General features: G+C 42.5%; 2 protein-coding genes across 12 annotated transcripts in view; both read right to left on the minus strand.

Annotated features, from left to right (window-relative positions):
• The window catches only part of tpm2 (tropomyosin 2 (beta)), a 37602-nt gene extending 19400 nt beyond the window's left edge, over positions 1-18202 (minus strand). For 2 of the 11 annotated variants that reach the window (XM_038970674.1, XM_038970673.1), the window contains exons 1-3: positions 17944-18196; positions 13758-13883; positions 709-842 (exon numbers count right to left, since the gene is read on the minus strand). In XM_038970674.1, coding sequence (XP_038826602.1) covers positions 709-842; positions 13758-13883; positions 17944-18057 — 374 coding nt within the window. In that variant the 5' untranslated portion in view covers positions 18058-18196. Of the gene's footprint in view, positions 1-708; positions 843-4376; positions 4770-13757; positions 13884-17943 lie in introns of those variants that run through there. The other 9 variants (XM_038970681.1, XM_038970679.1, XM_038970682.1 and 6 more) reach the window with 7 other exon arrangements.
• Positions 18203-19109: 907 nt separating this feature from the next.
• LOC120026163 (talin-1-like) overlaps positions 19110-26782 on the minus strand; it is a 156274-nt gene continuing 148601 nt past the window's right edge. The window contains exons 40-43 of the mRNA XM_038970989.1: positions 26101-26163; positions 24964-25146; positions 21633-21758; positions 19110-20915 (exon numbers count right to left, since the gene is read on the minus strand). Of these exons, the coding sequence (XP_038826917.1) occupies positions 20781-20915; positions 21633-21758; positions 24964-25146; positions 26101-26163 (507 nt within the window). The 3' untranslated portion in view covers positions 19110-20780. The remainder of the gene's footprint in view (positions 20916-21632; positions 21759-24963; positions 25147-26100; positions 26164-26782) is intronic.

Here is a 26782-nt window from a genome sequence, read left to right on the forward strand (position 1 = left end):
ACAGTATGGACCTCCATCTCCAACCCTGTTCTCCAACACCACAGGGTTAGCTACAGTATGGACCTCCATCTCCAACCCTGTTCTCCATCACCACAGGGTTAGCTACAGTATGGACCTCCATCTCCAACCCTGTTCTCCATCACCACAGGGTTAGCTACAGTATGGAGCTCCATCTCCAACCCTGTTCTCCAACACCACAGGGTTAGCTACAGTATGGACCTCCATCTCCAACCCTGTTCTCCATCACCATCCCTCTGGGGGACACCACAGGTAACAGGACAGAGAGAAGTCATGGTGATGGGGGGGTGGTTGGAACATACTTTCGATGTGTACTTTCTTTAATATCAAAAATTCTTTGACCTGTCCACTCTGTTATGTTTCAATGCTAATAGTAACTACTGAAGGAAATTCTGAAAACCTATTGGGGCTTGTTGAATGTCTTAGCTAGCGTTTCTTCCTACTTTCTTCCACAATTCCTAGTCTGAAAGAACTGGGAAACTCTGCTCTAGAGCAGAATGGTGGTGCTCCCCTGCTCAGACGTTGCATGCATCAACCAATGGTTGCATGCCACGTCATTAACTGTGCAGTCGGGCATCAGATTGCTAGAACATATGATGTGGTTAGCGGACACGTAAAATACCCATCCAGGTGTTGTAACATTTGGCATGCATCGGATACACAACCTAAAACAGGAGACGGAAGTCCCACCTCTCGCTCTCGTCTGCAGCCTTCTCGGCCTCCTCCAGCTTCTGCAGCGCAGTGGCCAGTCTCTCCTGGGCCCTGTCCAACTCCTCCTCTACCAGCTGGATACGTCTGTTTAGGGAAGCCACCTCTGCCTCTGCCTGGTGGGGGAGAGAAAACACTCAAGTCAGCCACAATAATGTGCTGTAGCATTGTAGCACTCACCACTGGCCTATTTAGGAGAGTGCAAGGTTCGAATATAAAATGTTTTATGTAGAACAGATATGACTGTGGGTCATGTAGAATAAGGACAATTGTTAGCTTTATTCATTCCATTATCGGCAACGTTTCGCATCACTGAATGCACCCTAGCTTGCACAAATAAATGTACAATGTACGCAGTACATAGAGTTCATATTGATCAACTTTGTCAGTTAATCCCACAGGAATTGGGTATCGTCAACCAAACTGATGTGGACACCACATCACAGGCAGATGACAGCTTTCTAGGAAGGCTTTATTTGTCTTAAAGATAATACTGCACTGTGAAATTAACTCACCCCAAATGAGTATCTGGGTTGCCAACTGCCCCCATTTATTCCACATTAGAGAACTTTCTTAGCCTGGTTGGTGTATCACCCAAACTGAGCTGCCAGGGAGGAAGGAAACTCATCTGGGATATGGTTACTAGGTTACATGTGGTAGGCGTACAGCTGACAGATTTATCAAATCATTGCAGTGCAAGCAACCATATCTAAGTTCCACACCGTAAAGAATAACCACCTTCAATATGCCCTTGGGTTCATCCATCTAGCATACATTTTTCTCAGGTGTCCCTAGTTTTCACCATTGAAATACCATGGATACTGATCAACACCTTTGTTGACTGTCTTTTCATTGTTTGCTTTAGAACCTTCTTTTCAAAACATTGAAAGCATTTAGAAAAGAACCTTCTTGACACAGAATGACCGTGGTTCATTGGATTAGCAGTGGCCTTCTGATGGATTGTACATTGCTCTATGGGGAAGTGAAGTGGCATCATACCACAGTTAATGACAAACGCAAACAATCCCAGCATTGAGGCAGTGGGAGGAGGAATGTGTTCCGTTATGTCACAAGGGACAGTAATGACAGTGCCAAAGGTTTATTTGTCCAGTTAGGGGCCCTTTGAGCTTCTATTTACCCCTGAACCAACGTTTGTTGGTACTGTCACATTGGCCTTCCTGAGAAAAATAATTCTGCACCTTTTGATACCTCAAGTGGGTCCCTTTGGGCTCTACCTTTTGTCTTGTGGTAAAAATGTGTAACACTAAGATTGTAGGCTTTCTAATAACATACTGTTGGCCTAACAAAGGGTAGCTGTAAACGTAGAAAACAAGCAGCAGCATGTGAACTACATTAGACTCAGCCACATGGATATCAGTAGAACAGTCCATTTCCACAAGGCAGCAACTCTCCAAAGACTCGATGAAGCAGGTGGGGGGCTGATCAAGCAGCGAGTCCATGAGTAGATGATGATGACAGATGATTGGATGGCGAGAGCCCCGCATTCCAGCATTCTTAATGTTCCCGCTGGGGGATAGAGACGGAGTTGCCGGCAAAACAAAAGAGCCATTGTCCCCCCCAGCAGCAGAAGACAGCTAATTAGACCCCCCTCTCAGCCAAATCCCCAAAATCTGTTCCCATTCTGCCGGGCCTTCGTCGGGGAAGCCGTGGAATGCCATCTGTGACATTGAAAACATTCCAGAGCCTTTCACTCAGTCCGGTTAATACCACACTTCATTTGGCTCAGTTTAGTCAAATAATTGATATGTGGCACTCGTGCCAGGCAAACTGTTAAGAGATTACCATTTCAGAGAGAACCAACACATTCTCAATGTAGATTGTTTGGCAATGGGACAGAACGGGAACAATAAGCTTGCTCTTTTGTTGGGCAATTTTTATATTTCAGGCCTAGGCGCTAAGCCGAAGCCATATTGTAGTATGATTGACAGTCAGTGTTTCTCCCCTTGGGTGAACTTGGCTCCTTACTGAAATATTTCCTAAATCACCTGTGTGTATGATTGCACTTCAAAGCTGTTTACATTAATGATAGTCATATTCCCATAATGGTAGGCAGAAAGGTTGAGGCCCAGTTGCTCTGTTAAAGGAGTAGTTTACTATTTTAAAACATGACTACTTTCAATGTAAGGAACCAACTATGGGCCAGGATTATTATTAAATACATATATTTTTTAAGTTAGCTGAAAACTGTAGTAGCCGTTTAAAGATAACCAAACTTTGGATTACTCATAGCCTACTTTCAGGGTGAGGAACCACCTAACAACATATTGTAAAATAGTGAACTGCTCCTTTAAATGGTTGAGTGACTTTGGGCTGACTGAATGGACCCAAGGCCATTTTCTCTCAGCTAAAACTCTGGTCAGGAAATGATTAACCTGCTCAACTGCCAGAGATGAGACAGCAAGAAATACAGACAGCGACTCTGGCTAGACAGGGAGTGGAGTCAGGAAGAGAGACCTGCTAAATAAAAGCTGCCCTCATCCCTTCAGCGCCCTACTGTACACTGGCTCATTTCCCAGTGATTTGTACAATTTAACGACCAGTCATCAATTAGTGTTCAAGTGAGGTTTATATCTAATTATGTGTAAACAGTTGAATGAACATCTTTCATGTACAAAACTAGAAAGAGCAAATAATACATTGAGGACTATGCTATTTTGTTACGGGCTCATTACAGCCAAACATGATCAGCTAACGTGTAGCCACTTCTCTATATGTATGCATGCTCTGCACAACTTAATTCCCTTGACAGCCCAATACCCTTGTGGGAGGTGGGCGATAAACAAATTAGCCTACTGAGGTGCGCTCATGCAAGGGCAGCAAGCTTAACAGCCAGCTTATTCTCTAGTGTAGGCATTACAATGCATGTACATTAGCATCATGGCTCACCAAAAACTAACTCTGTACAGCATCTGATGGAATAAAGACCATAGCAAGGTCAAGCCTGCTTGCCATGGGAAAACAGCACATCAATAATACTGCTTCATAAATGGCAGAATCGTAGGCCATCAAGAGAGCAACTCCATGCATACATCATGGCCAACACCCACCCTCCATTTTGAGGGACTGCCACTGTCCACATTCAAACTGACTAGAAGATGAATAATAGAGTAGGATAAGTAGTAACTTAAGTCAGCAGGCTATACAGGGACAGATATATCAAATTACATTCTCCTTTATAGGGCATCTTTAAATTCAATGTAATGTGTTTACATCCAGTTTTAGTGAAGTATTGAGTTCATATGGGAGTCTACTCTGGCATATCAAACGTTTGAAGTAACACTTTGCCAAGAGCCAGTCTGCTTTAACTGGTATTAACCTTACGTGGCTCTCTCCGGGACTGTGACCACGAGTAAGTTAAAACATGGAGTAATTTACTAGAGTATGCTGACCGGGCTGCCTACGGCTGTAGCTTGCCAAATGCACACTGCGTAAAACACGCCACATTTTCAGCTCCCTCTGTACCAGCAGAGATCAACTTTGCGATATTAGGTAATTATATTCCGTGTGTAAGCAATTATTTTGTGGGCTGCATCCATGTTCCCCTAGAAATATATGTATATGTAATAAATATATGTTCCCCTAGAAATGTTCCAACTCGGATTAATCGGTTTATTCTAGGTGTCTCTTACCCGCTCTCTGGCCTGTCTCTCCGCATCAACCTCTCTCTGGAGCGTTTCGGCACGGTCCTCCGCATCATCAGCTTGTTGCTGCAATGTCTGAATTTTCCTTTTCACGGCTTCAATAGATGTTATTCCAGCCATTGCAACTGTATCTATGTAACACTTATTTATATTCAATAGACAAAGCTGCTATGAACGCGACTTTGTCGCGTTGCCTAGAACGCTACAGAGGCACCTGGATTGATGAGTCACGCGGCTTGTAATAGCGACGGCCCAGTGATAGTCTACAATATAGTTATTTTGTGCCACTAGTATCCATATGCAAGCCTAAACGATCTCGTTAATTCAGCGACATGCTTGCAGTCTCCTGCCTGTTAATGCGTTATCAGAATTCAGTAGCTAGGGTACAAAGTTACTACATTCTTTTCTCCGCCTCCTCTCTTATCTTTCAGATGATGTCACAGGTCGGACGCAGTTTAAAGGAATAGCAGCATGAAAAAAAACAACGTTTTTCCAGTTTTGAAGAGCAGCATTTTATTTTGCTCCGCATCTCTTTGTTTTCTATTGAAATAAAGCACGTGTGTCTCAATGCTGTATGTCCATGCATATGTCATTTAGACCAAGGGCTTGTAAGTAAGAATGTCACGGTAAGGTCTACTACACTTGTTGTATTCGGCGCATGCGACAAATACGATTTGATTTGGTTCCCAACCTTTTTCGGTTACTGTACCACCAACGGAATCTTGCTCTGCCTGGAGTACCCCTGAAGAACCCCCTAATGTAGCCTGATCTCATAGACTAGACGTAATATAGCAAATGTAAACCCAGGACACTGAAATTAGTATGATACGTTACATTTGGTATGGTTACAGACAGTTACTTAAGTAAAAAACGAAGGTATAACGTAAATGTCTAGCAACCCAATGGTTGCGAGTTCAAATCTCACCACGGACAACATTAGCATGTTAGCTAATTAGCAACTTTTCACCTACTTACTACTTTTTAGCTACTTTGTAACTACTTAGCATGCTAGCTAGCCCTTCCCCTAACCCTTACCTTAAAACTTTTAGCTAACCCTTCCCCTAGCCCTAACCTTAACCCTTTTAGCTAACCCTAACCTACCTCCTAAACTTAACCCTAACCTTAACTCTAACCCCTAGCCTAGCTAACGTTAGCCAGCTAGCTAATCTTAGCCACCTAGCTAGAATTCGTAACATATCATACGTTTAGCAAATTCGTAAAATACTGTACATTTTGCAAATTCGTAACATATTGTACATTTTGCAAATTCGTAACATATAATATGGATTGTAATTCGTAACATATCATACAAAATGGGTGATGGACATACACAAATTAATACATACCCTACGAAACTTAACATATCATACTAAATGGAGTGTCTCAGGACCGAGTTTGGGAAACCCTGGACTAGAGGGCTGATTCTTAGAGCAAATTTTCAATATTATCTTGAGGAAAGGCAACACTTTGGACATGCTGTTGAATGCGTCCACTATGTTACTGGGAATGATGGCCCAGAACTAAATACATAAGATGACTAAAATGTTATTTGAGACCTGTTTCTATGCTTCTTAGTCTCTTTCTGTTGTAGACCTGCATATACAGTGCCTTCGGAATGTATTCAGACCCCTTGACTTTTTCCACATTTTGTTACGTTACAGCCTTATTCTAAAATGGATTAAATACTTTTCACCCTCATCAATCTACACACAATAACCCATAATGACAATGCGAAAACAGGTTTTTAGACATTTTTGCAAATGTATAAAACATACAAAACTGAAATACGTTATTTACATATGTTTTCAGATCCTTTGCTATGAGACTCGAAATTGTGCTCAGGTGCATCATGTTTCCATTGATCATTCTTGAGATGTTTCTACAACTTGATTGGAGTCCACCTGTGGTAAATTCAATTGATTGGGCATGATTTGGAAAGGCACACACCTGTCTATATGAGGACCCACAGTTGAGAGTGCATGTCAGAGCAAATACCAAGCCACGAGGTTGAAGGAATTGTCCGTAGAGCTCCAAGACAGGATTGTGTTGAGGCACAGATCTGGGGAAGGGTACCAAAAAATGCATGCAGCATTGAAGGTCCCCAAGAACACAGTGGCCTCCATCATTCTTAAATGGAAGAAGTTTGGAACCACCACCAAACTGAGCAATCAGGGGAGAAGGGCCTTGGACAGGGAGGTGACCAAGAACCCGATGGTCACTCTGACAGAGCTCTAGAGTTCCTCTGTGGAGATGGGAGAACCTTCCAGAAGTACAACCATCTCTGCAGCACTCCACCAATCAGGCCTTTATGGTAGAGTGGCCAGACAAAAGCCACTCCTCAGAAAAAGGCACATGACAGCCCGCTTGGAGTTTGCCAAAAGGCACCTAAAGACTCTCAGACCATGAAACAAGATTCTCTGGTCTGATGAAACCAAGATTGAAGGAGGAAACCTGGCACCATCCCTACTAAGAAGCATGGTGTGGGGATGTTTTTCAGCGGCAGGGACTGGGAGACTAGTCCGGATCGAGGCAAAGATGAACGGACAAAATACAGAGATCCTTGATGAAAACCTGCTCCAGAGAGCTCAGGACCTCAGACTGGGGTGAAGGTTCACCTTCCAACAGGACAACGACCTTCACAACCAAGACAATGCAGGAGTGGCTTCGGGACAAGTCACGGAATGTCCTTGAGTGGCCCAGCCAGAGCCCGGAACCCGATTGAACATCTCTGGAGAGACCTGAAAATAGCTGTGCAGCAACGCTCCCCATCCAACCTGACAGAGCTAGAGAGGATCTGCAGAGAAGAATGGGAGAAACTCCCCAAATACAGGTGTGCCAAGCTTGTAGCGTCATACCCAAGAAGACTCATGGTTGTAATTTCTGCCAAAGGTGCTTCAACAAAGTACTGAGTAAAGGGTCTGAATACTTATTTATTTTTAATAAATTATCAAATATTTCTAAACACCTGTTTTTACTTTGTCATTATGGGGTATTTTGTGTCGATTGAGGAGGGGGAAAAAACTATTTAATACATTTTAGAATAAGACTGTAACCTAACAAAATGTGGAGAAAGTCAAGGCGTCTAAACTTTCTGAAGGCACTGTATTTACATAGTTATGTCTATTGGGTCATCAACGTTTAAATGTAATGTTATTGAGGATAGGCTATCTCTACTTTGATAAGGTGCACGTACGAACATGGCCAAATTCATAATATACCCCAGTGGTGGATGTATAGCCAGCCATACTCCATTACACTTTATTTTGTTTGTTGTGGCCAAATGATTTCCCCTGTTTCCTCTATAAAAAACCTTTCCTGCAGTCAAATGACCACATCGCCCTCTAGAGGCATCATGGGTGGAATGTTATTAATATTTTTCATGATTAAGAAAATCCAGTGCTTCTATATTTTGTGGTGTATATAAAATTGGGAAGCAAAGTCAAAATGTAATACATTTAAACTCTATATCTGACATGGTACAGGTGTCTTTTTTTAAAGCCCATAACCATATGTGTGATGTGTATACTTGTTTCAAAGTAGATTTGTTTACGACTTCCAAGAAACATTCTGTGACCCTGATTTAGCCCACTTCAGTAAAAGGTCTAAAGAAACATCAGAGGAAGCTCACTAAGCCTGGACAATAGGGGTAAAAAGATAACCTCTCAAACAGATACTCAACTTTGTGAGATCTGTGTGTAGAGCTGAGCATACGGTATAGGTCGCACAGGAGAAAACAGGTGTAGCAAGTAAACTTGCTGAAGAGAGACGTTGATGAATGAGCTTCTACTTAGTTATTGTAACCTAGGTGGCATGGCATACACATATACATTTCTAATCAGCTGTCTCTATCCACATAAAATAATATAAAGCTAAATAATAACATTAATAATATATTATTCAAAATAAAGAAAAGGATTTCTGTTTGCCAATCCTACATCAATATTATTGGCGCTCACATTTCTGAGCTTCTGTAAATCTATTCACTGTATGAATATATACAAAAAATGTGTTATTTTTAATTGAACCTTTATTTAACTAAGCAAGTCAGTTAAGAACAAATTCTTATTCACAATGACGGCCTACCCCCGGCCAAACCCGGGCGACGCTGGGCCAATTGTACGCCACCCTATGGGACTCCCAATCACGGCCGGTTGTGATACAGCCTGGAATCGAACCAGGATGTCTGTAGTAACACCTCTAGCACTGAGATGCAGTGCGTTAGAACGCTGCGCCACTCGGGAGCAGTGGGCTTTAGACTTACTTGTGACTGGGGGTCAGTTAATATTCTTAAAAAGTGTTTAACTGTAGCCTACTAACCATTATTTAAACATATTTATCTAGAATAACAGTATATGAATGAACAGGATTTATTTGTTTCAACGTGTGAGACCTAAACTGTGTACTTTAGTAGCTACCTACTGTTTTGTCTTCAAGTATTTTCAGATTATGTATCTGTTTTTCCTCCATGAAAGTGCTTTAATAGGACAAGCTACTTAATGGTGATCTTGTAATTATTTACTTGTGTGTGGTAGACTATTGCATAATTATCCTAATTCAAAGCAATACAATGCCACAAAAATATACATTTAGATTATTTGCCTTGTGCTGTTGATGGTAGCCTCAGAAAAGTACCTATGGTTTTTAGTTTTATGCATTTATCATTAGTTGAATCTGTAATTTACCATGTTATACGTTATTTGAGTGTAACCAATGTGTGTTTATGTAATACCATTTAGTTGATAAGAGGTCTGACTCTTTTAACCTGTCCAGTGAGAGAGAGAGATACAGAGAGAGACAGAGAGAAAGACAGAAAGAGAGAAAGAGAGAGACAGAGAGAGAGAGAGATAAAGAGACAGAGAGAGAGAGAGAGACAGAAAGAGAGAAAGAGAGAGACAGAGAGAGAGAGAGACAGAGAGAGAGAGAGAGAGACAGAGAGAGATAAAGAGAGAGAGAGAGAGAGAGAGAGAGAGAGAGAGAGAGAGAGAGAGAGAGAGATAAAGAGACACACAGAGAGAGAGAGAGAGATAAAGAGAGAGAGAGAGAAAGAGAGAGAGAGAAACAGAGAGACACAGAGAGAGAGAGAAAGAGACAGACAGAGCGAGAGACAGAGAGAGATAAAGAGACAGAGAGAGAGACAGAGAGAGAGACAGAGAGAGACAGAGAGAGACAGAGAGAGACAGAGAGAGACAGAGAGAGAGAGAGAAAGAGAGAGAGAGAGAGAAAGAGAGAGAGAGAGAAAGAGAGAGAGAGATAAAGAGACACAGAGAGAGAGAGAGCTTTGTCCAAACACAGTCTGAAAAATAGACTAATTGTGAAGCTGTGAGCATGAACTGGAAAGCATGACTTCACTTCACTATAAACAAGACTGCATTCTTTCAATTCTTTTCCTTCTTTGGTAACATTATAATGTTACAAGTTAAAGGTTTTGAATGTGAGATGTCTAATGTCACGCATGCTTAAGATTTACACGAGTATCATAATTACTAAGTTGTAATTTCTGTGTGTTTAAATATGTGGCATAATCAACCACAGTGTTGATATAACAATAGGCTACATGTGTCATTGGGTTTGCCATTGAAAAAGCGTCCCGACTCAATTATTGAAAATAATTATGTATAAATAACTAAACTTTACATATTTAAATCCGGTAGTGTCTATCAGGTTTCTATCATGAGTAAGCCTGAAAATTAACTAATCATCTCTCTCATCAGGTATAGCCACAGTCTTTAAATAGTTCAGAGTGACAGCTATTGGTGACTGTCCTCTATTGGCACGGTTACAACTCTGGTGACATCATCACAGTGGCGTGATGATGGAGCGGGAAGAGGCGGCGGTCGGGAGGGGTGGAACATCCGCGGGAAGAGGAGGTAGTAGGGAGGAGTGGAACATCAGGAAATTATAAACTGTGTTTTTAGGAAGGATTTTGAGAACAGGTAGTCTAGAATGCTGACAGCCACAGTCCTTATATGGACATGGTGAAACGAGATTGGAACTCTGAAGCATAACTGTACTGTACAGAGTTGAAATTAGCCTGGTCCCAGCTATTGCTTACACGCCACTCTCTCACTTGAGAAGCTTACCTAGTAATTTTTAGATGATCTCATTTGCTATTTTGTAGCTTTAGCAACTATGTGTGTGTTTTTCTATCCCAGTTCGTTCCTCTCCCGTAGGCTTTACAGATGCTCCCCACCCCTTGGCTGCAACCATTCTAATTTAGTTTACCCTGCACGCACAACCCACGTGGAATTCCTGCTTTCTTTTTGGCCCTTCCGGAATAATGGATCACTCCAGAGAACACTGCTACCCCAGCTGCTGTCTCTTCATCTGATAACATTTTTTCTCATACCCCGAGAGGATTTGGTCGTCGTGGTGGTGGCATAGGGCTGCTCATTTCTCCTAAATGGAGATTATCTCTTTTCTCCCTCACACACCTGTCCATCTCCTCATTTTTATTTATTTATTATTTATCTCTGAAACTGCAAACACTTATCTCCCTCACTAGCTTTAAGCACTTGCTGTCAGAGCAGCTCACAGATTACTGCACCTGTACATAGCCCATCGATAATTTAGCCCAAACAACTACCTCTCCCCCTACTGTATTTATTTATTTATTTTGCTCCTTTGCACCCCATTATTTCTATCTCTACTTTGCACATTCTTCCACTGTAAATCTACTATTCCAGTGTTTTACTTGCTATATTGTATTTACTTCGTCACCATGGCCTTTTTTTGCCTTTACCTCCCTTATCTCACCTCATTTGCTCACATTGTATATAGACTTATTTTTATTGACTGTATGTTTGTTTTACTCCATGTGTAACTCTGTGTTGTTGTATGTGTCGAACTGCTTTGCTTTATCTTGGCCAGGTCGCAATTGTAAATGAGAACTTGTTCTCAACTTGCCTACCTGGTTAAATAAAGGTGAAATAAAATAAAATAAATTATAAAAAATGTCCGCATCCTATGACTCGCACTGTCCTCTTTCCTCCCGGCTTGATCGGCCATCCCCTCCTGCTTCGTGGTTGAGTGACTCATTGCGAGCTTACAGAACAGAGTTGCGGGCAGTTGAGACTTTTTCCTATTCGTCATTTCCCTCATCAACTCATCCCTGACCATTGGCTGCATCCCCTCTGACTTCAAGATGGCCAGGGTCGCTCCCCTCCTTAAGAAACCAACACTCAATCCCTCTGATGTCAACAACTACAGACCGGTATCCCTTCTTTCTGTTCTTTCCTAAACACTTGAGCATGCTGTCTCTGATCAACTCTCCCTTTATCTCTCTCAGAACAATCTCCTTGACCCTAACCAGTCAGGCTTCAAGATGGGTCGCTCAACTGAGACCGCTCTTCTCTGTGTCACGGAGGCTCTCCGCACTGCCAAAGCTGTCTCTCTCTCCTCTGTTCTCATCCTCCTAGATCTATTTGCTGCCTTCAACACAGTGACTCATCAGATCCTCTCCACTCTCTCAGGGCTGGGGGTCTCAGGCTCTGCACACACATTGCATCCTACCTGACAGGCCGCTCCTACCAGGTGACGTGGAGAGGATCTCTGTCTGCACCACGTACTCTCACTACTGGTGTCCCCCAGGGCTCGGTTCTAGGCCCTCTCTTCTCTCTATACACCAAGTCACGCGGCTCCGTCATGTCCTCACATGGTCTCCCCTATCATTGCTATGTGGATGACGCTCAACTACTTTTCTTCTTCCCTCTTTCCAATCGAAGCTCGCATCCGCTTACAGGACCGTGGTACTTGCCTACAGAGCAGAAAGAGGAATTGCTCCTCCCTTCAGGCTCTGCTCAAACTCTACACCCCAACCCAAGCCAAGTTGGTCTCTTGAGCCACATCTGGTCTCTTGAGCTCCCGCTCAACCCAGTCCAAGCTCTTCTCTGTCCTGGCACCCCAATGGTGGAACCAAGTCCCTGCCCGTATTATACGGTTTCTGTGAACCCTTCTGACACCATGTTGACACATTAGACCTGTATTTGACCGGAGTCAGACAAAGTGCGGACCAGAGAACACGGCAATCAAAGAAACTCAAACCAAATCATTCCCTGCCTTCACTCCAAGGTGCTGACAAGCTTTATGCTGTGTTTGCAAAATGTGATACAGGTCGAGGTTCGGCACCTTCTCCGTCGCAGCTGTCAACAAGCAAGGTTGCTTGATCAGTGGGGTTCCAACTGGCCCATATCAGATTTGTGGATTCACATTGATGTAGCATTTGAAGTAGTACACAGATGCAATGCTCATTTCCTGTCACTGTTCCTTTAAATGTTGTGTAGTTGACGTGGTAACGGCATGGCATGTGCAAAAAGAAAACATTTCAGAGCAAAATAAATCAGATCTGAGCATCCAGACTGAATTGTATATCAGGATTGACATCAACATATGGAGGTGGTGTAAATTGGAAGTCAAAAGATCAGATTCCATGTGTTTTTTTGTTTGTTGCTATTTACATATTAGGGAAAAGATCAGATAGGTATCATATATGCCAAATAATTGTCAAATGATCTGAATTGACTGCGTGTGTAAACACAGCCAAATATTCTCATGAGGAGGGAGGGGGGCGCTGTGGGATTATTTAAGATTCTCTTTGAAGAGTATGTTTTTCAGATGTTGATGGGCATGGCCGGAGAGGATGGAACTTGAGGTGCGTCCCAATAATATTTCCTTTGGTGGAGGCATGTGGGCTGGTAGGAGTTTACATCATATTTCTCATATTAGTCATTTCCATTCAAATCAGCAAGGGCAAGTGATCAAGCGCTCACATTGGGAGGAAGGTGAGATAATTGGGACAAAACCTGGGAGGTTTGACAGAAGCATACTGCCCACACTGTGCAGTGCAGGTTTATCCCACCAGGGGGAGACAACGGGACCTGGGGCCTGACAGCCTACTGATTTATGACCTGACGACACATTTAGCTGTGTATACTTTTACATAGTATAACATTACAAGTGTGCTTTAATGACAGGCAGCAATGGTGAAATTGTGAAAACTATATGGCTGGAGGATCTTGGCATCCTTGATGAAATACAATCCTAAATCCCAATGAAGTGTTTCATTTTATAGGTGAATTTATGACAGTAGGGGAAATGCTTTAGCCATAACATATTCTGACATATTATTATCTAAATGACCAGTGAAAATCAACAAAGAGGAGGGAATTATGCAGTAGTCTCTGGAGTCAGTTGCTCGTCTGTGTACTGCAGTGATACATTGCCTAAAAGCACTACCATGTCACCCATATCTGTAACTGGGGTGTGTGTATGTACATGCCTCAATGGTGTGTGTCTGTGTGCGCGTGTGTGTGTGCCGTGATTTGACGTCACCGTGGTCGTAGTGACCCCCTAGTGTTGCCCTGTGTCACTCACGTCTGTGGCCTTCTTCTCAGCCTGCTCCAGCTTCTCCTGGGCGTCCTTCAGCGACTCGGAGTATTTATCCAACTCATCCTCTACTCCCTTCAGCTTCTTCTGCAGGGCCAGCAACTCTTCTTCCAGCTAGGAGACGCACGCACGCACGCACACACACACACACACACACACACACACACACACACACACACACACCACACACACACACACACACAACACACACAAAAACACACACAAAAACACACACAATAATGTCAGGGGACCAATCTATTTTGTTTGTTTGTTAGAGTCATATTCAATAAGATACATAACCGATTCAATAAGATACATAACCGATTCAATAAGATACATAACCGATTCATATCAAAACTACTCTAAAGAGCATTCACAGAAGTCTCCATAAGCACTACATAGATGCTTCACAAATCATTCATAAGCAAAGTCCTACTGCATAAAGAGTGATATAACAGCTCCTTATATATATGACGCTTAATATGGCACGGTCCTTGATGCCGCCTTAAGCATATCGTTTACTTATGAAGGGCTTATGTAGGGTTTATGAAGGGCTTATGTAGGGTTTATAAAGGGTTTATGAAGGGTTTATGTAGGTTTTATGAAGGGTTTATGAAGGATTTACATAGGGTTTTGAAGGGTTTATGAATGTTTATAAAGGGTTTATGAAGGGTTTATGAAGGCAGTATGCCTTAAAAGCTAATTCCTTTTTAGTTTGAAGTGGGACCCATACTGCATATAGATTGAGTTAGCGGTACAAGAACTGTCCTGTTGAAGGTTATAATCTATTCTCCAGTCGATGTGTCTGGGTATAACAGAGCACTGCCTGAGGCTGACCAGGACAGGTTGGGCCAGGCATGAGGACAGACTTATAAAGGATGTGTCTGGGTATAACAGAGCACTGCCTGAGGCTGACCAGGACAGGTTGGGCCAGGCATGAGGACAGACTTATAAAGGGAAAGCTGTCATAGTGTCCCTCCAGAGTCATAGGTTGTTTTCCAAATGCCACCATATTCCCTACATAGTGCACTACCTTTCACCAGTGCCCATCAAAAGTAGTGCACTATGTAGGGAATAGGGTGGCATTTGTGACTAAACATAGTCTCAGAGTGACTGGGGCTGCAGCTGGTGATGTTCGCTCAGTCTCCCCTTTCAACGGGCATCAAATAAACCCCTGTGCATTATCCAAAAGCCTGGCAGCCGGACATAGCTCCCTCCGCGGCCTCGTAAAAGCAGACACCTATTAATTGTATTCTTGTGACGATAGCGACTCTCTGCTACTACTGTTTATGGTAAAGGTCAAGTAAAGTAAAAAGAGAAAAATGGTGCCCTGGTCATAGACTGAAGCTTTTGAGAGTTGAGTGTACCTGTAGGAGGGTTGCTTGTTTTGGGAGGTCCCCTGTTCACCTCATCATATCTAAGTTCTTGCTATCTTTCCCAATGTAATTTAAAAAAAATCTTCCTGACGAGTGTTAAAAATGTCTAGGCTACAACCAAAGAAGCTTCAGGTGGTTAGGATCGTCGATAGAAAAGATCCCCTCTAACCTAGAAAAAGCCCATTGTGAATGTGAATGACAGCGGCAGTGTGTGAACCGTGAACACTATGTCCTTGTGATGAATGTCATTCTTTTATTACATCTGACAGATTCCAGCGGTCTTTTGGGCTCCAGCTATGTGAGAGGGCCATTCTGATCCCAGGCCTGCTGCTCTTTCATGTTATTTTGGTTCCAGCCTTGATCCCCTTTTTCTTTGTTGAACATACAATTCCAATAGACATGCCACCGTCAAGGCTGATCCAAAGAGAAATGTCGGTGCTGGAATCAGAATAGCCCAAGGTGTGGTCTTCTGCGAACAAATACTTGTGAGGGAAGACTACTCCTATTTATAGAAAGGCTCCATTTGGTTCTAGCTGACTACGTCAATTAAACATGACAGATGAGTAGAATGGAAAATTTAGACGCCAACAAAAGCTGTAGCGATTAGACCATTAGTTATTCGCCGCCACGGAAGCAAATGTTCTCCATGGTATCACAAATACACACTGGGGGGTAGACAAATGTTCAAGGACAAGGGGTGGGGGGGTTCCATTTCCATTCCATTCCAAGCCACTGGTGGCTTTCGTTACTTGGGAACTAAACGGAAAGAGAGGACTCACATAACATAATGGGTAATATTAGTCAAGTCTAAAGTGACCAGAAGCAATTTGGTTCAGTACTGTACATGTCCATATAAGCTCAAGCTATTTTCTATTCAGGAGGAGGATCCATTCCAAATCTCCATCATAAATCTGGGTTCTTGAGGCAGCTGAGGTAGGAAGTAGCTTCATAACAGTAAAAATGAGGTACAGTAGAATGAGATGGTGTATCTTCTCTTGTCCAGGTCCAGGTATAGCTACACAATCAGTTGTTGCCAAATCTGACAAGTTGTGTAGGTAGGGATTATTTTTTTTAAATGCCACGGCTCTGAAGGTGCACATGCGTTCGATAATTTACTTCCAAATGCTCAAGACAAAGCAGAAAGATGGTTTTCTTGTTCCCATGGGGGATGGTAGGGAGTAGCCTATGTCCAAAGGCAGAAAATAGAATGAAACTGGGAGAAGGGCTAAGCTGCTATGGAGCCATAATGTCAACATTATGAGAAGTGTTCATCATAGACAGACCATGGGTAACAGCTGAGAGGGAGAACATGAAAAAGCTCGGACCAAGATGTAACTGATTCTGAGATGGGGTTGGATCCAAAATGATGACTGGAGAGTGTCTTTAGTCATTCCATCCTGGTCTTGATTTTCCAACAGAAAAGTGGCAGAAGTTGATTGCAGGACGTGATAGGGTTAAAACTCAAACACCTTAAATTGTGTCTATTTCTTGAAGGCTAGCTAACACTTGTATAATACAGAATCTGACCATCTTCAATGGTTAAATTATAACAAATGAGAGATGACACTGGACATATGATCATTGGGAAGACTGGTATTCTCAAGTTCCCTGATTGGGTCAATACTGACAATTTGGGTTTGATACTTAAGCAATAAGGCCTGAGGGGGTGTGGTATATGGCCAATATACCACGGCTAAGGGCTATTCTTAAGCACGATGCAACACGTAGTGCCTTTTCCATATACCACTGACCTCCGAGTTGCCTTATTGCTATTATAAACTGGTTACGAACGTGATTAGAGCAGTAAAAATACATGTTTTGTCCTCCCCGTGGTATACGGTCTGATTGGCTGACAGCCGTGGTATATCAGACCGTAAACCACAGGTATGACAAAACATTTATTTTTACTGCTCTAATTACGTTGGTAACCAGTTTAAAATAGCAATAAGGCACCTCTGGGGTTTGTGATATATAGCCAATATACCACGGCTAAGGGCTGTGTCCTAGCACTCCGCCTTGCGTCGTGCATGTGAACAGCCCTTAGCCGTGGAATATTGGCCATATACCACACCCCCTCAGGCCTTATTGCTTAAATATACCACGGCTGTCAGCTAATCAGCATTCAGGGCTCGAACCACCCAGTTTATACTTCAAAATGAAACACTCATTCACACTGTACTCCTTAAGTCAGCTTATGCCCCCTTCATCAATGTGCTTTGACTCTGGGAATTTAACACTGCCCGTAATAACCTCAAACTGGCTGGGCCGTCTGGTGGGATCTGTCCATCTATCTAATCAACTTCACTCCGATCGGCCTGCTGTACCCATGAAACACCATTGAAGAGACTATAAGGACATTTATTATTTGTAGTTGCAAAAGTCTGAAGTAGCTTCATGGATAACTTCACAAGAGGATATTTAGAACAAACACTTACCTATCTTCCACATAGACGTTGGACATCTGTCTTACCATGTGTTTCAGGGTAGAAACTACATACTTGAAATATAGTAAATATTTGATGTGCTCACCCGAGTAATAAAATTACTGACTGAGTTTTTACAGTGTGTTTATTGTATATTGTAGAATAGATTGTACATGGATTACCATATGTGGATGACATACTGTCTGTCAACGACCAAACCACTTCATGGTTGACAGAGGGGAGCAGTATAATCATTAAATTGAATAAATCAGTGTAAAATCAATTTCTATTGGCATTAGATACAGTTGCCCCTCTCCCTTCAAGCAATGAAAAGGCAGGGAATGCCCTCTTGTTCAGTTAGTTATATTCCCATACCTGTTTGCATTTGTCCTCTGCCCCCTTTTTGTCTCCTTCTGCTTGCTCTGCCCGATCAATAGCATTCTCCTTATCCAGTTTCAACATTTGCATTTTCTTCTTGATGGCTTCCATGGTTACTGTTGTTTTTTCTCTCCTAATAACAGGCGAAAGGGGTTCAGAGTTGGTGCTCTCGACGGACGCGCACGAGCCACACAGAGGACAGAGGACTGAAGTTCACAGAAGCAGCACCTCGAGCCGAGTGATGAGACAAAGCTAGTCTGGATTAGGTAAGGGAGGATGGGAGGATGTAATTCTGTCCAGAGCCCAATACTTTTTTTGGAAAGTTCAGATAAATCACGCCCGAGCTAGAGTGACGTCGCGCGCCTGTGATTCGTTCAACGCGTTGGGTAGGAATTAGGCGCACAGATTTTGTCCATTTTTGGAAGGCTCCGATTTCATATAACGTTCGAATGTCTGTGGTATGATATTGGACCTAAATATATCTGTAGACATAGGGATATAGGTGCCCACATCATGTAATGAAAAGGTTGGCCATCTTTAATAGGTCTACTTGTGTGTATTTAATTTCCCCTGTATTTGCCGTTCACTCCCGAGCGCACTGGGGGACGCAATTAGGCATGGTTTTAACCAGCTCATGTAAAAGTTATAGCCTTCATGCGCTCTTCCTCTTCATGGGTTCATTTATGTCCACATTTAATACAATTTGCACACTTGACGACATTACAGCCAGTGTCGTCTTAGTTTGTTCGCCTGAACTAGGCTTGTTCATTGATAAAAGTCTGTCAGGGCATGGGCTGTTTCTTATGGTATTTCAAAGAGGGGAAAATAACAGAAACAAGTTGTAACAACAGTAAAAAGTTATGTTGCCAAGACTGAGGGTAGTTGGTGCCGGTTAGCAGCAGCCACCTGGGGACGAAGTTGGTCTTTGGTGAAGAATGACCGGTCACAAACGACAAGGTACAGTATGGAGCCAAGGGGAAATGTATTTGTGACTGACTAGGCTACTGTAGACTTGATGCGACTAGAATTCGTTCACAATGGCGAGTCTATTTTACTCATGTTAACCTGTCTGAATATCAGCATAGCAGGTCATATTATGATATGAAGCATTGATAAAGAAGTGACTTCTTCAACATTTTAATGTTTCATAAAGAGAAATAAAATAACTTCTCAGAGAAAACCAGCTTTATTGACCATAAATCTCTTTTACAATACTATAGCACTGTTAATACATGTATATAGTATCAAAATCAGAAAGGTCAACAAAACAATTAGAAAATGAAAAGAAAAAAACACTCAAGTTAGGCTTTCCCTATGTTTGTAATCAACACATAGGCAACTTAACAGTTGTTTTCTATCCAACTATTTCGATTAAGAGAAAAGAGAGAACAAATGTTTGTAAAAGAGTGGATTTATATGATGTGTTAAGTTAAACAAATGGATAAGTGCACTTGAAGATGGGAAAACATTAACAGTTAAATACAATTAGTTGTAAAATACATATAGCAGGCACTTTTTGATTCATTGATATGTTGAAAGAAGGTTAGGTTACAATGAGGCCTCTGACAATGTGAAATAGGCTGGCAATTCAGGGTACCTGACGGTTAATAACAACAACATTGGACACATTATCCTTTGCATACAATGGCCATCATAGGATTGTACTGTGTGACAAGAGAAATTACCCCAAAATACATATCTAAATTTGTGTCTAAAGATCTACTGGTTACAGTTGGCTATTAGATGCATATTACACAGTCTACATTTGATAAAGATTTTAACCACTCAATAGCACCCGAAGGAACAGTCATTCATGATTCTAAACAATGTCCTGAAGAAAGCAAAGTATGGCTTTATGAGCTTCAAACACAGATAATATCAGGTCCAAAAGTTCATATGATGACACAAACAAATACTCACATATACTTTATTAACATATAAATGTAATAGAAGATACCATTTGTAACACATTTCATAGCATTATTTATCTTAAAAAAAAAAAAAAAGATATGTTTTCTCTCTATGAATTGTTTAATCGCAAAGTAAATCATTGCACTTCTGGTCCAAATTGCAACAAAATACAGTTAAATGTCATTGGTTCAAATAAAAAGGAGGAGCCTACCTGACAACACACATTCTTGTTAAACAATGTCTTCTTTGGGATCTGACCAAAGCCACAGTTGTTTATGGTAAACACCTAGCTGAGCTCTGTGTTGTACGGCGACCGTCTCTTACCGTTCACCCTGGCCAGTTAAAATCATTGGTCAGTCAAGTAAGATCTCAACACTTACCCGCGCTGTAAGACCACCTTTTGGTGACTGCATTTTTCTAATCCAAAAAACAAAAAAAACAGACACCGCCAAACAGATAGTTATTGTGCTCACTAAAATAATAGCATGCTAGCGTTAAAGGCAAATATCGGTTATTGGCAGGAGGGTGTGAATTTAATAAAAACGGTGAAGCGGCAGTGAACACATGCAATCTAGGACCTAAACGCTCAATTAAATCACAAACTATCAAGGACTACCTCAAAGACTTGGATACATATATATATTTTTTTTAGCATTATCCAAAAACAAAACCAGTGGCACTGTAACGCTCTTGAACGTGACAAATAATCGAAGAAAAAAATTCACTTAAAATAAACACCCTAATGCTTTCACTTTTTACCCCTTTCCTTTCTTTTTAATTATCACACCCTAATATTGCTCCTCTTCAAGCATAATACCTCTTCGTTTTCCTCTTTTCTCTAATATAGCCTGGGCGTGTAGGCCCTGAACATCGGATTTGTCTTCGCTGTATATATTTATGTGTGTGTGTGTGTGCACGTTTCATCACTGCTCCTGCCCGTCCTCCCTGAGCTCGGAGGGCAGGAACTTGTACTGCTGCTGTCGGATGGTGGCCAGCTTCTTTCTGGCCTCGTCCAACTCCCTCTCCTTCCTCAGCATCTCCTCCTGGGCAGCAATGATCTAACAGACAGAACACAACTGGTTAACACCCTGATCTAACAGACAGAACATAACTGGTTAACACCCTGATCTAACAGACAGAACACAACTGGTTAACACCCTGATCTAACAGACAGAACACAACTGGTTAACACCCTGATCTAACAGACAGAACACAACTGGTTAACACCCTGATCTAACAGACAGAACATAACTGGTTAACACCCTGATCTAACAGACAGAACATAACTGGTTAACACCCTGATCTAACAGACAGAACACAACTGGTTAACACCCTGATCTAACAGACAGAACATAACTGGTTAACACCCTGATCTAACAGACAGAACACAACTGGTTAACACCCTGATCTAACAGACAGAACATAACTGGTTAACACCCTGATCTAACAGACAGAACATAACTGGTTAACACCCTGATCTAACAGACAGAACACAACTGGTTAACACCCTGATCTAACAGACAGAACACAACTGGTTAACACCCAGAACACACCTCCTTTCATACATAGATTAACAGATAGGCACATGGAAACAGGTATACACATCAACAGATATACAAAACATGCCTCATATGTGATCTTTAAGAAAGGAATTCTGAATGTGAATTTGGGTGTCATAGAATGACACTGTCTTCCTCTATTGCACTGAAATAATCCTTACATCGATGGGAAGTTTGTGTGAAAATTCCAGCAGGCTCTCGTGGCCCTCTGCTTACCTGAGCAATGCCGCCCACCATCTTGCTCTTAACAACCACGGCCTGCTCGTCTTGGGCGTCAAAGGCTGCTTTCTGTGCCGCCTTCACCAGGCTATCGGAGGCCCTCTTAACAGCATTTCCGGCAGCCTGTGGAAGTTCAGAATGGACAGTGGGGTCAAGGTGACACAAACTCTAAGCCAAAACCCAAAGCATTCACACTTTAAGATGCTTACAGACACACACTTTTCTGTCATATTCAGCACACTGTGTGCAGGCCTTTTAAAGACGAGTGTAATCACATTTCAATAATGTAGCCCTGTAAGTAAAAAAACGAAATTCCAGACAGGATTTTAAAAGTGAATTGGGCTCCCAAAAGGGGTGTGGAACACTGACGACTGACTGACACATAGCTTTCGGTTAAGACCATGACTTCTCCACTCCTACTGTTCATAAACAGTGCCCCTGGAAAGGGAATGTCTGCCTCCGCCAGAGCTACTGGAGAGGACCAAAACACCCTGCTCTCTCTTCACGCTTGGGGATTGCTTTAAAAGGCAATAAGGAGCTGTTCGCCGTAGTTCACTTGAAGCAAAACATACTTGTTACCAAGACTCACTTGGCAGCCCATTACAAACAAGGAGACGTGGGTTTTTTTCCCTTCTCCTTTTGAGGCTTCGCTGAGAGAAAATAGGTACCGTGCTGGCAAGGCCAGAGCTGCTTTCCTGTCCAATTCTCCCTCCCCTTACACTATCTCTATGGTCGGAATGTCACTGTTAGCTTAGCCCTGACGTAAAACACAATGCTAGACAACCCCGTCGGATCCCCAACAGCTGCTAGTCAGTAAAAGACGCCAGGTTTGTTTTCCTGGTACTGACCAAAATAGCGTACAGGTGTGGGAGGTTGAATTGGATAAAACCAACTGTCAAAATTAAAAACTCTTTTCACACTATTGTGCAAATCTGAACCATCTTGTGCTGGCATGGATATTTTTCTTTCACAGTCATTTTCAGCACCATTCCAGCAACTATGGAGGAATCGTCACCAGGCTGGGGCAGTACAGTTTGGTTTGGCTCAGTAGTGGGAAAAGGTTCATGGTTTTATTTTTTATGCCCAAGGCAACATATCTCGTACAAACCAAGTGGTTTTGTTTCATACATTTGATTTACACAATTATAAAAATAGATTGCTATCCTTTCCTGAGGTGTATTTCCATACCGCTTTGATACGACAGCAGTCAACACTGCTGTCAGTGGTCCGTTCTCTCATTTGTCGAGTATGTCAGGGATGTGCAGTATATGGCTTCATTTAGCAATTTGCCTCATGGCTATCACCACATCACAGCCATGACAAAACATGTCATAACATTATTGATTTTATACCAAGGGTTACCAGCATTAAAAAGCCAGATTATTTCCAAACCATACATTTTCCAACAAAACATGATGCTACATTCATCAACACTGGTTGTCAAGTGCAATTTTAGGCGTTCACTGGTTGTTAGTTTTATTCAGTTTTATTCTGCCGTGTAAAGCAAAACTACCCAAGCACTGGTTGATTGTTCTAGAACTTTGCAGGTTGCTATGGCAAACAAAAATGGTTGCTATGGAGGCTATACCCCCCTTGCTAGCTAGCCAACTACACAGCTAAGACAATTCACTTCAAACTAGCTGAATTTTTTTTCTTTTTTCTTGTTTATCAATTGTCGAGGCTTTTTACAGTGGAAATCAGATGTATAAGTTGCATGGCTGGGCAGACGAGACAGTGGATCTGTAGTAGTAGTAGTAGTAGTAGTAGTAGCAGTGCGTTGCTAAGTAATGATATAACCTATGGCACTTTTTATGAATGTGGCCATGTGTATGTTGTCTAGTATATCATAGGCCGGATAGACTAACAATGGGAATTCCAAACCAACCATTGTATAATGACTCTATTTAACCCCCTCTGGTCTGATACCCCCTGCTGCCTTCGCTTCATGTCAGGGACAGTCAGAATACCCATACACCCCGCGGCCACGTACCTACCACACAAGCCTTACACACAGCACTACAATCGACTCTTAATCTTAACGGGCTTAATAACCAGGCAACGTTGACTAACTACATGGCCTTCCAAAGGGGATTGGAAACAAACGTGGAGTCTTCAACTTCTCCAGTGTGGCAGTAATCAAAGCCCGCAGCTTGGGCTACGACATTTTCAAAGGCAATGTATGTTGTTTCGAGAGACACTGTATACACAACTATATGGGAATGACCCAGCAGCAGCTGCAAGCCCGGAACAGCAGGAGATAAGCCGCTGCTGATTGGGATGAGAGAATATGAGCCGGTTGGCTGGTTGGTGTGCATAGAGCTGGGGGGAGATCCTGTAACTACACAGGATCGACTATTTCCAGAGAGTGGACTGACTGTGGATGGCCCACGTCAGTAATGCTGGGACAGCTTTGATAGGCTGGACTTCTGATTTTCACACACAGTTCTGAAACAGAATACCCTCCATATATGGATTGTGGAAATGATGAGTTTCCATGACGACACACCTCTGAAAGATAGTTTGCTAAACAGGAAGTTAAATGTCTCTTCTGCTGTGTCACCAGAGAATAATGATAGATACGTTTCTACTGAGGTCTGAATGAGTTGGCTCCTCGCAGTACTTTGAAGATTGGGGCCTTTGGAGACAATAGACGAGGGTGGGTCTCCTCACCTGTCCTTTTCTTTATGGAACAACAGACACTTCTAGAAATACTGTAGCAATGGGATGTTAATAGATAGAGCCATTGATTTAGACCGTGACACATCTCACTCCCTCCCTCGGAAACCATTTCTCAGCTCCGGCCTCCTCTAAATGAGCCCCAACTGTGGTCTTTGACCAAAAAAAAAAGTTTTTTTCCTAAGAAATAAAAACTGCAGAACCCCAGAAGGACTGGTCTAAGCTGGTCTAAACATTATTGTTGAAGAGGCAGTAGAGACAAAAGCCACAATTAAAATCAAATGACAGGTATGTAGTTTAGGCCCAAAAATTTACAGTGGGTATTGACAGGGTCTGTAGCCATTAAAGACTAATAGCATACAAAACGGAAATCACTGTGACCAAATCAGGAATTGCTTCACTGCGAGGGATAAGGCTGTGCTAAAACCAACAAAGACACACGTCACCGCATTATGGGATACTCAGTCTTTATGACAGAGTCATAGCAAGTTTACCACTGTGTCACCATTGAAAAACCTTTTGACTGACTGTTTATCCTCAACTGACTCCCCCTGTCACATTGGTTTGTATGTATAGACTGAGCAGACAGAGCAGCTGCCGGGGGGGTGGAGGACACAATAGGAGACGCTCTATAAGTACATAGCACTCTGACCTGTAGCCTCTTCATGGTCTGGGAGTCCTGGTCAGCCTTGACCTTGCAGGCCACCAGGAGCTGGGCAGTGGAGGCAGACACCTGCTTGGCTGAGCTGACCAGCTTCTCCTCGCTGGCGTGGCCCTGCACCGCCGAGTTGGCTGCCTCGCACAGGTTGCTGGTCGCTGCAGCAACCATTCGGGCCTAGTGGAACAGAGAGTTGGAGAAGAGGGTTGTGAATGTATTCCGTTTGTCATCAAATCGGTGAGATAAATGACTGCCTCTATTATTAATTCACATGTGTAGACAAGAAATGATGCCACCATAAATTTAATAAGTTATATTCCTTAGTAATGGTGCTACTTTAGGTAGATTTTGATCATCTACTGGTTAAGGAATATTCTAATACCTCATCTACTTGTTAAGGAATATTCAAATACCTCATCTACTGGTTAAGGAATGTTCGAATACCTCATCTACTGGTTAAGGAATGTTCAAATACCTCATCTACTGGTTAAGGAATGTTCAAATACCTCATCTACTGGTTAAGGAATGTTCAAATACCTCATCTACTGGTTAAAGAATGTTCTAATACCTCATCTACTGGTTAAGGAATGTTCAAATACCTCATCTACTGGTTAAGGAATGTTCAAATACCTCATCTACTGGTTAAGGAATGTTCTAATACCTAATCTACTGGTTAAGGAATGTTCTAATACCTAATCTACTGGTTAAGGAATGTTCTAATACCTCATCTACTGGTTAAGGAATGTTCTAATACCTCATCTACTGGTTAAGGAATATTCTAATACCTCATCTACTGGTTAAGGAATATTCTAATACCTCATCTACTGGTTAAGGAATGTTCTAATACCTCATCTACTGGTTAAGGAATATTCTAATACCTCATCTACTGGTTAAGGAATATTCTAATACCTCATCTACTGGTTAAGGAATGTTCTAATACCTCATCTACTGGTTAAGGAATGTTCTAATACCTCATCTACTGGTTAAGGAATGTTCAAATACCTCATCTACTGGTTAAGGAATGTTCTAATACCTCATCTACTGGTTAAGGAATGTTCTAATACCTCATCTACTGGTTAAGGAATATTCAAATACCTCATCTACTGGTTAAGGAATGACAGTGACACTTACGGCTGAAATGAGACCTTGAGACCACTGTCCATCATCCACTGCATTGGCTGGGCAGGCGCCAACCTGAGAGCACAGCAAAAGAGAGAGGGAAAGTTAGTCTGGACACACAGGTCTGGGGAGAGAGTTAGTCTGGACACACAGGTCTGGGGAGAGAGTTAGTCTGGACACACAGGTCTGGGGAGAGAGTTAGTCTGGACACACAGGTCTGGGGAGAGAGTTAGTCTGGACACACAGGTCTGGGGAGAGAGTTAGTCTGGACACACAGGTCTGGGGAGAGAGTTAGTCAGGGCACACAGGTCTGGGGAGAGAGTTAGTCTGGACACACAGGTCTGGGGAGAGAGTTAGTCAGGGCACACAGGTCTGGGAAAGAGTCAATCTGGTCTGGGGAGAGAGTCAGTCTGGTCTGGGGAGAGAGTCAGTCTGGTCTGGGGAGAGAGTCAGTCTGGGCACACAGGCCTGGGGAGAGAGTCAGTCTGGGCACACAGGTCTGGGGAGAGAGTCAGTCTGGTCTGGGGAGAGAGTCAGTCTGGGCACACGGGCCTGGGGAGAGTGTAAATCAGGCCCGGGGAGAGTGTAAATCAGGCCCGGGGAGAGTGTAAATCAGGCCCGGGGAGAGTGTAAATCAGGCCTGGGGAGAGTGTAAATCAGGCCCGGGCCACTCAGACGGTGTTGAATGACTAGA

The sequence above is a fragment of the Salvelinus namaycush genome, chromosome 31 (genome assembly GCF_016432855.1).
Source record: "Salvelinus namaycush isolate Seneca chromosome 31, SaNama_1.0, whole genome shotgun sequence".
Taxonomy (NCBI): domain Eukaryota; kingdom Metazoa; phylum Chordata; class Actinopteri; order Salmoniformes; family Salmonidae; genus Salvelinus; species Salvelinus namaycush.